This window comes from Lemur catta, chromosome 10 (genome assembly GCF_020740605.2).
Source record: "Lemur catta isolate mLemCat1 chromosome 10, mLemCat1.pri, whole genome shotgun sequence".
In the NCBI taxonomy this organism is placed as follows: Eukaryota; Metazoa; Chordata; class Mammalia; order Primates; family Lemuridae; genus Lemur; species Lemur catta.
In genome coordinates, this window is record NC_059137.1 from 51844260 (window position 1) to 51858707 (window position 14448).

The following is a 14448-nucleotide window of genomic DNA, read 5'->3' on the forward strand; positions in this document are numbered from 1 at the left end:
ACGCAGAGCAGCCAGCAGGGGCGGGCCGGGCCCGACCACTCCGCAAACCGCAGGGGGAAGCCACAGCAGTCCGAACTATTTTTGCCCACTCCCTTATGCCTTCGCTTGCGTCTCTCTCTCCATCTGGATGCATTAATTAGGCAAAAGCGAACTTTCGGATCGAGGCTTTTCGGAAGCTCCGCTCCGGAGCCACATCCTTTAAGGGGGTGCTGCATTATCTCCCCTGCCTCGGCGAGCAGTTGGTCCCGCCCCAGTGCTAGCGGGCGCCGAGCGGGAGCCGCGCGGGAGCGGCGCAGCGACGGCGGCGGCAGCGGCGGTGGCGGTTGCGATTCCGAGCGGTTGAGACGCCTCTGCGGCAGCTGGTGGCGCAGGTGGTTTGCGTGGACGCGGGCAGAGGCGGCCGGCCAGCGACCGCAGCCTCAGCGGCCGAGGCCCCGCCAGGTGAGCGGCTGGGGGGACTCGCCCCGCCCCCCCTCCGGTGGCCTCGCTCCTGGCTGTAGCGGGGACGTGGACGCGGCCCCCGGGGGCCTAGGGTCGGCCCCGGGCTGCGACTGTGGAGAAGCAGGTTGTGTGGGAGGTCGTGTGTGGGTGGAGGGGGAACGTTTGCCTTTTTAAATCCATCTCTTTTTCTCTCCCCTACACCCCCTCCTTTTGGGGGTTTAAGCTCCCTGGGAAAAGCCCGAGAGAAGATGGGGTGGGAGAGAGGGGGGAATTTAGGGCTGAGCAGCATCCCTGCCTCAGGTGGTGGCGTCTTTTCGGCGGCGGAGCGGCGGACCTGCCCCCGCCTGGAGGGGGTAGCTCCCGGCGGCGGAGGCCGCGCACTCGGCGGGGACTCGGCGGGGAGGAGCGGCGGGCGGCCCTCCTCTCGCTCTCCCCCCGCGCCCGCCCTCCCCCTCCTCTGGTCTCTCTTGCCCTCCCTCCTCTTCTCTTTCTCTCTCCCTCTCTCCCTCCTCCTCCTGCCCCCTCCCTCCTTCTCTCCCTCCCCCTCCCTCCCCGTGCGGCCCCTCCCTCCGGGTTTCTTCGCTTTAACCGCCCTCCGCGCTCTGCCTCGCAGGCGCGTCGGGACACCCCGGGCATCCTCCCCGCCCGCCGGCGCGGGAGCCGCCGCTCGCGTCCGCCCTCCCGCATCCCTTCGCCTCCGGCCTCGCCGCGTCTCCGCGCCGTCTCCGGCTTCGGACCCCAGCCTCGCCCCCGAAACATGACTCGCGATTTCAAACCTGGAGACCTGATCTTCGCCAAGATGAAAGGTTATCCTCATTGGCCGGCTCGGGTAAGTGATTTGTAGCCTTCGGGTTTAGCGCTGCTACCTTCTTCCTGTGAGGCCTGCCCCTACCATTTCTCTTCATTTTTTCCTGTGTGCTTTCTCTTTCCCTCTCTTTCCTTCAGTCTCATTTGTAACCTGACCTTCTTTCATTTTAGTTTTTTTGCCCAGTAATCGTCCATGTAATTATAAAAACCCAGATGTTCTCCATACCTATTTTCCTATGGTTTGTTTTTGACAGACTTTGACAGGTTTTCTTCATAGGAGATATTTAAATGCGATGTTAGTTAATACTCCATTGTAGGTGAATTAATGGAGTATAAATTTTATGTTTAAGAATGGGTGACACGTTGACATTTCCTTAATTTTGAATATAATACGGAATATCAGTGGAATCTATGGAAATTACGCACAAACTCTTGGATGTCAAAGAAAGATATATGAATGTGGTTAAATTGGATTTACAGGGTTGTTAAAAAATGTTTTGTAGTTGATGAGGCCTTCTGGATTTGTTTGTTTAGTGAAGAGATTCTGGACTGGATGTTCTTGAAAGTACTACAATAACTTAGCACCAATAAACATCCAAAAAAATTCATTTCCATGTTTTTGTTCTTGTTAATGACCTTGAAGAAGTTGTTCTACCTTTTTGTTTCCCATAGGCAAAGGGGTGGAGGGTGGACCAGGTTCCTGGGTTCACATTTAGTGGTACAGAGAAGAGATTAAGGACCCACAATGTTTTGTGATAGTGAGGAATTGAGACAGTCTAAATATCTAAGCTCCATTTTCAGATAAAGAGGTCTTTTTGTTTATGGTCAGGCCCAAGCTCTAAAACAGTGATGGACAGGACCTAAGATATGCTGAGATCTGTTAGATTAGGTAAACTAAGGATCCTTTTAAAATATACCTACGTGGTATTCTAAAGTTGTAATTATTTTTCCAAGCCATTTATTTTCTACTAATTGATTCTTCTCTGAAAATGTATTTCTTCAAAACAATTACAATCCTATTGTTTTAGTTATGTCAGCTGGGAAGAGGAATGGGGGAAATCGCCCATTTGGTAACAGAATCATGGACTGAGCAAACTGAGAGTTCCATTGAAGTATAAAATGATCGCTGTTCCTTAAATTTTCCCGTCCAACTCTTCGAGAGCGTTTTTTTGCTAGTGTATCAAGTTTGCCTTTTCAAAGGAGTCTTAAACAATCGTTAATCGTAGTTCTTGTTTATATGTTTCACATTCTAATCTCTTCCTTTTATTATAATCTTTTATTTTAATCCTTTTTGTATACTTTGACTTCCAAATACATTGTAAACTTCTTGCGAGCAATGGCCTTAAACTGAATCCTTAGTACATAATCATGTACTTATAAAATACATTTCATGTTTAAATAGAGCCTTGGGAAACTGAGCAGGTTTAAGGCCCTTTTAAGATATTTTTTCATGGTTTTTGAGGTGTACTGGTTTATTTTGAGGTGTTAGAAAATCTGAGATTGTCTTATACATCTGTATTCAGATTTCTGTGCCACAATGCATTAAAAGTCAAATGGAAATGTTTTACAAATTTCCCAAATCCCCCTCCTCACACCCTTCAGTATGTTAAGTGATTAAGAGTTAGTGCTATTAAAAGTAAAATAAAGTAGCTTTAGGAAGACCAAGAGTATTTTCTTTATTTAACAAGTTCATTTGAATTGGAATGGAAAAATTTTTCCTTTTCCTCCTCATTTTTTCTTAGAAGCAGCTGAATTTGCTTTCAACATGTTCTGTGTCCAAGAATTATATTATTCCTTTTTCTATCTTCCATCTTAGCAATTCTAAATCTTAGGAGATGTATTTAAGGCCTCAGCTGTAAAAGTGACACCTCTTGTTCCATTTTGGCTTTAACATTTTCTGTCTACATGTTCATTAATTTTTAAGTCTTGCACATTCTTGTGTGTAATCCTTTACCAGTAATTATTCTTAAAATCAACTTTTAAAAACATTTGTCTGACATTTACTAAACTCCCTCAATGCTAAGCATTTGCATAAACTCTTAAAGATGTTTGCTAACAGAAAGAACATGAACTGGGTTGACAGAAATTATCTCTTAAGGGCTTAAGGATCTTTGCAATTCTTGGGGCCTTCCCACAAAGCTGAAATGACAGATATAGTCTTCATCATATAGGTAGGGAAATTAGAGGGGTTGAGTGGTCATGATTCTATTGGTGTGTGAAAACCTTCAAACTTCCCCATAAATAAACCAGGCTAGTTCCCCTCGTAGTATATTCTCTGATGGTCAGCCCCCTTCTTAACAAAGTCAACTGATTTTTTTTAAATTAGTGTTTTTGAAATTATGAAATTTAAAATAAAAATGTTTTTAAATTCTGGCTAGATAGTACTGCTGTAGCCCTGGGGTCTGCTTTTCCTTTATTGATTAGGGAGAGTAACAGGTACTACCAGGTATATTAGATATAATAGCACCTGATACTTTCTTCCTTGAATAATTAAAAGGATTGAAGAGACATGAAAAATAGGTAACCTCATGTGATTCAGCCATCTGGGTAAAGGATCTTTTCATAAAATGTATTTCGAACTTTGGGAGATACTGCTTTAAATTCTTGTTAATGTCTGCTTTTACATTATTACTCTGTTATTTGTATAGCCTTCTTGCAGAAATATCATTTAGGATTGTCAAACAGGTTCAGACTCCTTGTCTGAAATGCTTAGAGCCAGATATGTTTAAGAATTCAGAATTTTGGGATTTTGGGAAGGAAATGACAGTACAGATGCCATATATTTTGTTGCTGATAGAGTCTAGAATAGCACATGTTAATTTAATGCAATATTTCTGCTTAGAAACAACAGTAGAAACATACTAGGATGAGTAAAAGAAATGACTGAATTATCCTCAAATGTCTAGGTTTTGCCACCAAATGAATTTTGAAACAAATCTTGGTTTTTAGAGCTTCTTGGGTTTCAGAACTGGGGATACAGAATTATAGGCCTGTAGAACTGGTCCGTTTTATGACAGATCTCTTTTGAATGTCTTGTTCTCAGTTTATTCATGTGTGTTGAGGTGTGTATGATTTAAAAGATTTTAATTTTTAAAATTTTTCTTTTAGGTAGATGAAGTTCCTGATGGAGCTGTAAAGCCACCCACAAACAAACTACCCATTTTCTTTTTTGGAACTCATGAGACGTAAGTCCTATTAGCTTTAAAGGCAAATCAGTTATTTTAGCAAGGTCGTTGGGCATAAAATGTGAAACAGGTAGAGATTAAGGGAGAAATAGTAAATAGAAGACTTTAATCTTTGACTTTTGGAAAAGGTCTTCAAGTCTCCTTTTATTTTTAAGGTAGAGTTTAAAGATACCGTAAGTTTAATACTTAATGGAACAGATGTTTCTTTAAAAGGAAGATATGAATTCTCTCAACAATAAGAATGAGTGATGGATATTTTCTATTTAACTGACTAAATAGGAAAATAAAGTGCTTTTATAAGGACTGCCTGGCACCCTGTTTTAGGCTTTGTAATATCAGCCACACGAACTATATATTGTAAGAAAGGTGAGAAGAAGAAATCTGTTGGATGGTTCCCGGTGTGTGTGTGTGTTTACATGGTCCCTAGAGCCACTCTGCTCTACTACCCCTGGTGGATGTGTGGGCAGAGAACTAATTTGGTGAAGCAGACTTTTTAAAAATTACAGCTGAATGTTGAACTGTTACTTCTGAGTGCATGAGATCACTCTGGGGGCCATCATTAATTTCCAGAAACAATATTCCTGCATACCTATAATTTAATAGCCTTACAAGTACTGTGTAATCTGGTGATTTTAGACTTGAAGTTTAGAATCTGCAATAATTTTGGTAGAATAGGCTTGTTTACTGGGGATGAGGAGAAACAAAACTGTTGATATTCTACAGTTTTTGTATTCCTAAGAGTGGCTACAATGGCAACATTTGGTTTCATGTTGATTAGCTATTGTATAAACTTTCACATAATTTCTTTAACAAGTTTATTGAGATCAAATTGACATACCATGAAGTTCACCCATTTAAAGTGTATAATTCAGTAGATTTTAGTATATTTGCTCTCATATCTATTAGCAGTCACTCTCCATTGTCCCTCCTCCCTGACAACCACTAGTCTACTATCTGTATAGATTTGCCAGTTCTAGACATTTTATATTAATGGTATTATACGATATCTCATAATTAGTTTTGTTTTTTTTTTTAAATATACTTTTGGATCCAGAATTGGATTGACCTCATTATAATTAGAGTTGGGTTCAGGTTATATGCTCTATATAAAAATATAGTTTGTAAGAAATGATGAAGCTGGGCATGGTGCTGGGCTTCTGTAGACCCACCTTACTTGGGAAGCTGAGGCAGGAGGATTGCTTGAGCCCAGGAGTTAGTTTGAGGCCAGTCTAGGCAACATAGCAAGACGCCATCTCTTTAAAAAAAAAAGTCAATTTCTGATTCCATGGGATACTCTACCATTTAAAGAAATGCTTCAGTAAATTTAAAAGAGAAAGGTATCTTTTAATGAAGAATAGCACACTGTGTATTAGACTAGGGGTTTTCGAAGTGTGGTGCCAGGTCTAGCAGCACCAGCATCATGTCAGAACTTCAGTTAATAATGCAAGTTATTAGGCCCTAACCCAGACCTACTGAATTAAGCTGTGAGGTTTTGGGCCCAGCAATCTGTTTTAATAAGCCTTCCAGATGATTCTGGATGTGATGTTTGGAAATACTGTAGTAGAATAATGAAAGTAGATATTCCTTAGAATTTTTCGGTTTTATAAGTTTAAAATTCTTCAAAATAATTCTGATATTTCTGAAATGGGACAGATTTTATACTTTCATACATCCTTACAGTTTTATAGAACACATAGTCCATTCTTACATTACTTTTTTAAATTTAGAAGAGGAATTATCAACCCTTTCCTAGCGTTAAAAAAATGAGGATTTTCATACTGTAAATAACTAAATTTTAAATCAAACTACACCAAATAACTAAACCTAAGCATTGTTTGGTTAATGGGTATGAAGGTAGTTAATGAAGACAATGAATTCCTAATATTCAAGAAATTAGACTATATCTAAGGAATTAAAATGTATTTATAAGTTAAGCTAATGATATTAAATTTTCATTTCAAAATGCACTTGTAGTGTTTTGTGCCTTAGTGTTCTCATAAGTATACCATTTATCTTTGGAAAGGTGGTGCTGCCATATGTCTTGGTATGGTGACTTTTTCATGTACTTAAGATTAATTTTTAGAAACTGGGTCTCTGATAATCTTTTCCCCCCTCAAAATTTGGGAGGGTAGTTACTTGAACTTTTCAATTTGGATTTTGATAAATAGTTTATTCTAACAGGAGTTAGGGAGATGGGATAGGAAGATTATATGGAAAGAAATAGGGATTTGGAAAACTGTACTAATTCATAACTGTTTTATAGATTAACATTTTTTAATTGTGATTTGAGAGCAGAATCCTTTTTTAACAGCATTCTTTTTCTGACCAAAAACATCTGATTTTACTTACCATCTTATGACATTCATAGTAAATTAGTCCAGCAATCAAGTTTTCAATATTAGACAGTGATGACTTATGTATACTAACTGTGACCGTCTACCAGGTATCTTAAACCTAACATATGCAAACCAATTCTTACTAAGTGGGAATGACATGGACCCAGTTGTTTGCTGGAGCCAGAAGTCTTCGTATTACCTTGATTACATATTACAGTCTTTCCTCTTCCTCACATCTAGTCAGTCAGCATCTAGTTCTTTTCCTTTAAAATGCGTGTGGATATGTCCACTCTTGGCTGTCTCCTCTGTTACAACTGAAGTCCATGCCATAATTACTCCTGTTAATAATGTCCTTATACTATCTTGGTCTCAGTGTCCACTCTTCATATACAGGTGGCCCTCCATATCTGTAGGTTCTGCATCCGTGCATTCAATCGTGGATTGAAAATATTGAGGGGAAAAAATGGATAGTTTTGTCTGTACTGAATATGTACAGACTTTTTTCCTTGTCATTGTTCCTAAAACAATACAACTATTTACATGGCATTTACATTGTATTAGGTAGTATAAGTAATCTAGAGATCATTTTTAAAGTATGGGGGGGTGTTATATAGGTTATATGCAAATGCTGTGCCATCTTATGTAAGGGACTTGAGCATCCATGGATTTAAGTGCTGGACGATGGTCCTAGAAGCAATCTTTCAGAGATACTGAGGGACAACTGTCTAGTCAAAGTGATCTTTATATCCTAGTCAGATCATGTCATTTCACTGAACTAAACCTTCAGTGACTCCCTATATTAACATTACCGACAAATCAAAACCACAGACTATCCACAAATGCCGTTTATAAGACCCTGTATTAACTGGGCTGTGGTTACCTCTCCAACCTCATCACATTTTTTACTGTTTTTTCTGTTATACAAATAAGCCTCATCTTACCTCAGGTCCTTGTTGCTTGTTTTCTCTGCTGGGAAGGTTATGCCTTCAGGTATTTGAAGTCATTTAAATCTTAGGTCAAATCCTCCATTTTATGTTTATTTTCTCCATTGCAACAAGGACACATTTTTTTTCTCTTTTCTTTCCTTCACCTACACTTGAAGACTGGGACAGGAGGGACCTTGTCTATCTTGTCATCATTTACTTAAGTGCCTGGCACATAGTAGCTGTTAAATAACATTTGGTGATTGAAAGCTTTATGTCCTAGATAGTCATTTGTTAATTATGAATTTGCTGTCCAGTAACCAACATTTATATGGTGGTTTAGACAACTAGATCAGGAGTCTCTCTGAATCCTGACTGCCATTTACCTGCTATATGATCTTAGGTTACTTCTCTTTGTGCCCTTTTCTCTCTCATTTGTAAAATGGGAATGTCTACCTCAGAATTTTGAGATGCACTCAAGATATTACATGGAAAATGCTTAGACCAGTGCATGGCATTTGTTAAACAGTAAATAAATGTCAGCTATTAGTAATTTAAAATGGTACAGCTTTGACAAACTTTTATTTCATTTTGGGAACAAGACTTGTGGGGATTTACCAATTAAAGGTAATGTTGCATATTATTTTTCCAAGACTACTAGTAGTGTTTATTAAATTGCTAGAAATACAGCTCAATTTGAGTTTTGCTAAATAATTACCTTTGCTATTTAAGGATACTTTTACCTAGCTCTGTTTTTCTTAAGTCTGGAAAATTTAAAGATGGTATTTTGCTGCTTTTATCTCCTTATTGATCTTAGTAGTGGTAATACAAAGAAATTGGATGCTCAGTTTTAGGAACTTTAAAAAATATACATTACAGGCTGTGTTAAAACTTGCCTAATTTATAGTTTTAGGAGTGAAGGAAGTGTACCGGTGGTGGTCACAAGGAAATAAAGGAATGAATCATAGTATAGGATTTTGTTTTCTTCCACACTACTTCTCTACAGTTTCCATAGCTGCATGTTGTGTTGGTATGGGACTTGTGTGGTTTCTGTTAAGTTTCACACCAAATAATGAGATGAAGTGTTTTATTCATCTCTTCACACCAGCAGGTTCATGGCATATAGTACATGCATATTCAATTGTTTGTTGAATCGTTTTCCATTATAAAATAATGCATGCTATTATATAATATAAAATCTACTTATAAACAGTATGTTTCATATTTTTTGATTTAGTAGTGGAGAAATGAAGTGCCAAATTAGAATCAATATGTTGTTAAAAATAGGACTTTCTGTTTAATAATATTACTTGACAACAGTTAAATGAGTTTTGAACTTCATATATTCAGCTCTGGTAGGCTTTCCCAGAGTTCTAGGTGTGTGGTAACTGGGCTTTGGTGAAGGGGGAGTGAGTGGATGTTTGTTCTTCTGACATTGTTCACAAAAAAGTGAATTCAGAGAAACAACTGCTTTTTTGTGTACTTAAATTCTTAGGAAAATTGGTGTATAGCTTGTACACACTTAGAGTCTTAAGGCATATGCCATGTAGGAGACACACTTGCAGGATTTAGGTTGCTTCAGAATTTTAAAACTAGTACTGAATTCAGTCAACGATTTGCTATTTTCTTAGGATGTTTTACGTTAGTCTTGATTCTTATGAGCTTTGATACTGGTATTTGAGGTCTGAGTTCGTATGGATAGAAATGTGGCATCATATTTCCTAATACTTTGTTCGGAAATGTTTCAAAGACTGTATTATAGAAGATAAAGGAAACGGTGAAATCTTTTTACGGGACACTGTACAGTTGAGGCTCTGCTGTTTTTAATAGCTAGATGGCCTTGCCTGAGTCAGTTCATCTTTCTGGACCTCAGTTTTCTAACATTCAAAATGAGGCTTTTGGTGATCCCTAAGTTTCCTTTCAGCTCCAGAATTTGGTGTCTAATGTACCTTCAATTAATATATATCTTTTCATTGTTAAAAATTTTAAAAACAGGAAAGTTCTCTGTAAAGGAAATACCATTTTTACTCCTATTTTACTTCCATTAAACCTATTAATGTTTTGATGTATTTTCTTTCAGACTTATCTATGCGTTTTTTAAGCATTTGCTATCATAGAGTTATGTCCTGCTTGCGTGTGTTGTGTGTGTGTGTGTGTGTGTGTACACATACATGTGTACTAAGCATCTGGTATGTTATTCTAGAATGACGAATGAATGAATCAGACCATTTATGTTTTGATACATTTTCTTTCAGACTTGCTTTTATAATTTTTTGGTATTTGCTATTATGTGTAATTATAGCCTGCTTTTATTTAGCATATTAAGTATGTTTTCTATGTCATTTTAAAATGGAATGCTTTGAAAAATAAATCATAGCTATAGCCATGTAAGGTTGTACCCTTGGGAACTAGTGCAGCTGCTGTTTAAAAACTAATCTTTGCCCTGTTCACCAAACCTGTGGGATTGCATGCCCAAGGAAGATTCTTTTTTTGTCCACCACCATGTTTGTGTCTCATTAAGAGCTCACTGGTCTGGAATATATCCTTTTATCTAGCTGTTCTTAGAATTTATTATGAAGATAGGTATGAAGATTGAGCATTAAGTTTATTACAGCAGCATGATTTTATAATAGAAAGTTTGATATAGAAAATAGTCCAATAGACTAATTTTGGTATAGCCATTGAATAAAATAATATGTAGGTGGGTTTTTTTTTTTTTTTTTTTTTTTTTGGAGACAGAGTCTCACTCTGTTGCCCGGGCTAGAGTGCCGTGGTGTCAGCCTAGCTCACAGCAACCTCAAAGTCCTGGGCTCAAGCGATCCTACTGCCTCAGCCTCCCGAGTAGCTGGGACTACAGGCATGTGCCACCATGCCCAGTTAATTTTTTTCTATATATTTTTAGTTGTCCAGTTAATTTATTTCTATTTTTTTATTAGAGATGGGGTCTTGCTCTTGCTCAGGCTGGTCTCGAGCTCCTGAGCTCAAAGGATCCGCTGGCCTTGGCCTCCCAGAGTGCTAGGAATATGTAGGTGTTAAGTAATTGTTGACATAATAAGATACTCATTTTCATTTGAAAAGGTCTACTTATGAATGAGAATGTATCATATATATTCCAATTACATATTTATATATATACAGATAATTGGGTTGAAAATAATGACTACAGTTGGTGAAATTATGGATTAGTTTGTTTTCTTTGATAGGATATGGTAGTCTCTGAAAAATTTTTAACAGCTTTATTGAGATATAATTCATTTCCCATACAATTAACCTATTTAAAGTATATTATTTCATAGATTTTAGTATTATCTAGAGAGTAGTACAGCCATTTGCAAAATCAATTTTAAAATACTTTTGTCACCCCAGAAAGAAACGCTGTACCTATTAGCAGTTACTTCCCATTTCTTCCTCCCGCCTTGGCCTAGGCAGCTACTCATCTTCTTTCTTATTCTGGTTATTTCATGTAAATGGAACCATACAACATACAGTCTTTAGTGACTGACCATTTTCACTTACCACGTTTTTAAGATTCATCCCTGCTATAGCCTGTGATAGTACTTCATTACTTTTTATTGCCAAGTAATATTCTATTGTATTGATCCACCATATTGTATTTATTCATCACTTGATAGACATTTGGGTTGTTTCCACTTATGGCTGTTATGAATAATGCTGCTGTAAACATTTGTATCCAAGTTTTTGTGTAAATATACTGTTTTCATTTCTCTAGGGGTAGAATTCCTGGGTCAAATGGTAACTTTATATTTAATCTAGAGAAACTGCCAGACTGGTTCCAAATCAGCTGCACTGTTTTACATTCCCACCAGCAATGTATGAGGGTTCCAGTTTCTCCACATCCTTGCCAATTCATTATTATCTGTTGTTTTTATTATAGCCACCTAAGTGGTGCTGAGGTGGTATTTTGTGATTTTGATTTACATCTCCCTGATAGCTTAATGATGTTGAGCATCTTCTCGTGTGAATTTTAACAAAATTTTCTATGCATAACATGAATTTAGATTTTTAAAGGTCTTTTCAGTTGGAAGAGAGATAGTTATTTGAGTATGTGGATTTATGTGTGACTTTCATATGAACATAATGATTAATAAAATAATGAAAAGTAGAACTTGTAAATCTGAATCTGGGAGGAAGAACAAGGGGAGAATTTTTTTAAAAACCTATTTAGCAAAATGAAAAATGAACCAATTGTAATACAGTGTATGTAAAATGAGGTGATGTGAATAAGACCAAATGTAAGTTGATTACATTCTGTGAATGGATAGAATTCTATTAAGACTTTCAGACTATGTAAATAAACAGCCTTGCAGTGCTTGTGAGACAAGGCTCAGACAAAACAAGACCAAGTAACAATGCAGTGCAGTCACAAAGAAAACAGGAATGACAATATTGCTGTAATTTCATAAACTTCAAAATTTGCTGCTAGGTCTTCAGTACACAGATTAGGAGGTCAGTTACAGATGTATATCATGTCACTTTCAAAGTTTCTTGGTGATTAGTCAGCAAGCATGTTTCTCAAATCATACACACAGCAGTGTGTGTAGTTGGCTTCTGTCTTCTGATGATACACCCACATGACATTTTACCAAAATAAAAGAGGGAATTGTCCAACAAAGATGAAAGATCAGCAAAAACAGTAATAATGCTAGAAGTGAAATTTTAATTGAATATAAATGAAATTACAGAATAAATAGGCTGGGCAAGGTGGCTCATTGCCTGTAATCCCGGTATTTTGAGAGGACGAGGTAGGAGGATTGCTTCAGCCCAGAGTTTAAGACCAGCCTGGGCAACATAGCGAGATCTTGTCTGTACAAAAAATAAAAAATAGCTGGACGTGGTGGTGTGCACTTGTAGTCTTGGCTACTCAGGAGGCTGAGGAAGGAGGATTACTTGAGCCCAGGAGTTCCATGCTGCAGTGAGCTATGATCGTGCCACTGCACTCCAGCCTAGGAAACAGCAAGATTCTGCCTGAAAAAAATTAATAAAAAATAGAATAAATAGCTAATCTTGTGAATGTAGATGGTGTGCAGTTGCAAAGACACTAAATATCTAGCCAGAGGAAATTAATGAAGAGAAGCCTATCAACATAAATGAGGAAGGTGGTTGTGGGAAGGATGAAGATGTCCCTTAGGAAGTGACACCAACAAAAAACAATAAAAATATTTCACGGATAAAATGCTGGAAACTGATTCAGACTTAGAAAGGAGTATGACAATTTGCCAAGGCATAGAAAATATGCTTATTCTGTATCATAAGTTATATCATCAGACAAAAGAAAGCACTGTTCAAACTACTCTTGGTAAGTTTTTTTTTTTTAAGCAAAGAAATGACACACTTTGCTTAGGATCCAACTTTTTCAATCTTTTCGGCTTCTAGATTTTGTCTTTTTAGTATTATGAGTTTAAAATAATCCCTTTACTATTGTTTTTGTGAATTTTCAGGAGGGAGAATTTGTGTTGACTTGGTTTGTTCTAACTAGAGATAACATTTTGGTGGAAGTTTAACTCAAGTCATTTACCTGCAATTTGAAACCAATTAGATAGGAATGTTGTATTGTTTTAACTAAACGTATTAATTTTTCTAATTTGAGATTATAGGCAGGAATGAATGATGCCTAGCAAAAGCCTGAATTTCTTGATTAAATGAGATGATTTCAGTTTTAACCCCAAAGTAAATTTCTTTATAAAGGAAATTATCAGTGTGCCTTAATTCTAGCATAATCATATTGTTTGAAATTGGGATGTGCAGTTAAAATACATGGATATACTGGAGTATTCCTGAGTTACAGAATTTAAATAATAAAGCTGACATTTATATGTCTGATTATATTTAAATAGAGTTCTGAGTGTCCGTATAATTGAAATTTTAAAGCCTTTTTGAAAACGTTCTAACTACAACGTTAACTACATTCACTATGTTCCTAGTTCTTACAGAATTTCAGAAGATAAGGAATGTGTGCTATATATGTAATTATAATAATTTTAAATTTTAGTATATTTTAGGGGAAATGAGTATCAATTGAGTTTTCCTGGTGCTTTTGAGAGTACACATATTATCAACCGTCGTAGCAAAAAACTCTTACATACATACATACTGTTTGTATTTTTATAGAATTGATGGGCTTCTACAGAACTGACAGCCGTAAGGAGGAAAATGTAAGGGGTCTGTCCTGGAGAATGTTGTATAAATTTATATGTATAAACATTCCCTGACCTACAGTGATTCAACTTTTGATTTTTTGACTTTAACAGCTGGTTTTTCCAGAGTATTTAAATGCATTTTCAACTCAAGATATTTTCAACTTATAGTAAGTTTATTGGGACATGAGCTCCATCATAAGTTTAGGAACATCTGTACATAACAAATAGTTGATGGCTCATTATTTCTGGGTTCTGTATTTGTGAATTTGCTTACTCCCTAAGATTTATTTGTAACCCCAAATCAGTGGTACTTTCAGTGTCTTTGAGATCATTCATAAACATGCACAGAGTAGAAAAAAATCTGAGTTACCTGGTACGTTCCTCGCTGAGGTTGAAGAAGGAAATGCTTTACTTTCTTGTTTCCAGCACTCATGCTGTAAGCAAGTGTCCTTTGTGCTATTTACTGCCATGGGTTTTTGCATTTTTGTGTTCTTTGTTGGTCATTTTGCTGTTTAACACATGCCACACTAGAAAAAAATTTTTTTACCTTGGGGCCACAGTGTTTTATTGTGAAAACAATAAAAACTTTGAAAACAAA

General features: G+C 37.3%; 1 protein-coding gene across 4 annotated transcripts in view; it reads left to right on the forward strand.

Moving 5' to 3' along the window:
- The first annotated feature begins 257 nt into the window (after positions 1 to 257).
- Positions 258 to 14448, forward strand: part of PSIP1 (PC4 and SFRS1 interacting protein 1) — a 39400-nt gene continuing 25209 nt past the window's right edge. For 2 of the 4 annotated variants that reach the window (XM_045563095.1, XM_045563099.1), the window contains exons 1-3: positions 258 to 441; positions 1055 to 1270; positions 4357 to 4433. In XM_045563095.1, the coding sequence (XP_045419051.1) occupies positions 1199 to 1270; positions 4357 to 4433 (149 nt within the window). In that variant the 5' untranslated portion in view covers positions 258 to 441; positions 1055 to 1198. The remainder of the gene's footprint in view (positions 442 to 1054; positions 1271 to 4356; positions 4434 to 14448) is intronic. The other 2 variants (XM_045563096.1, XM_045563097.1) reach the window with 1 other exon arrangement.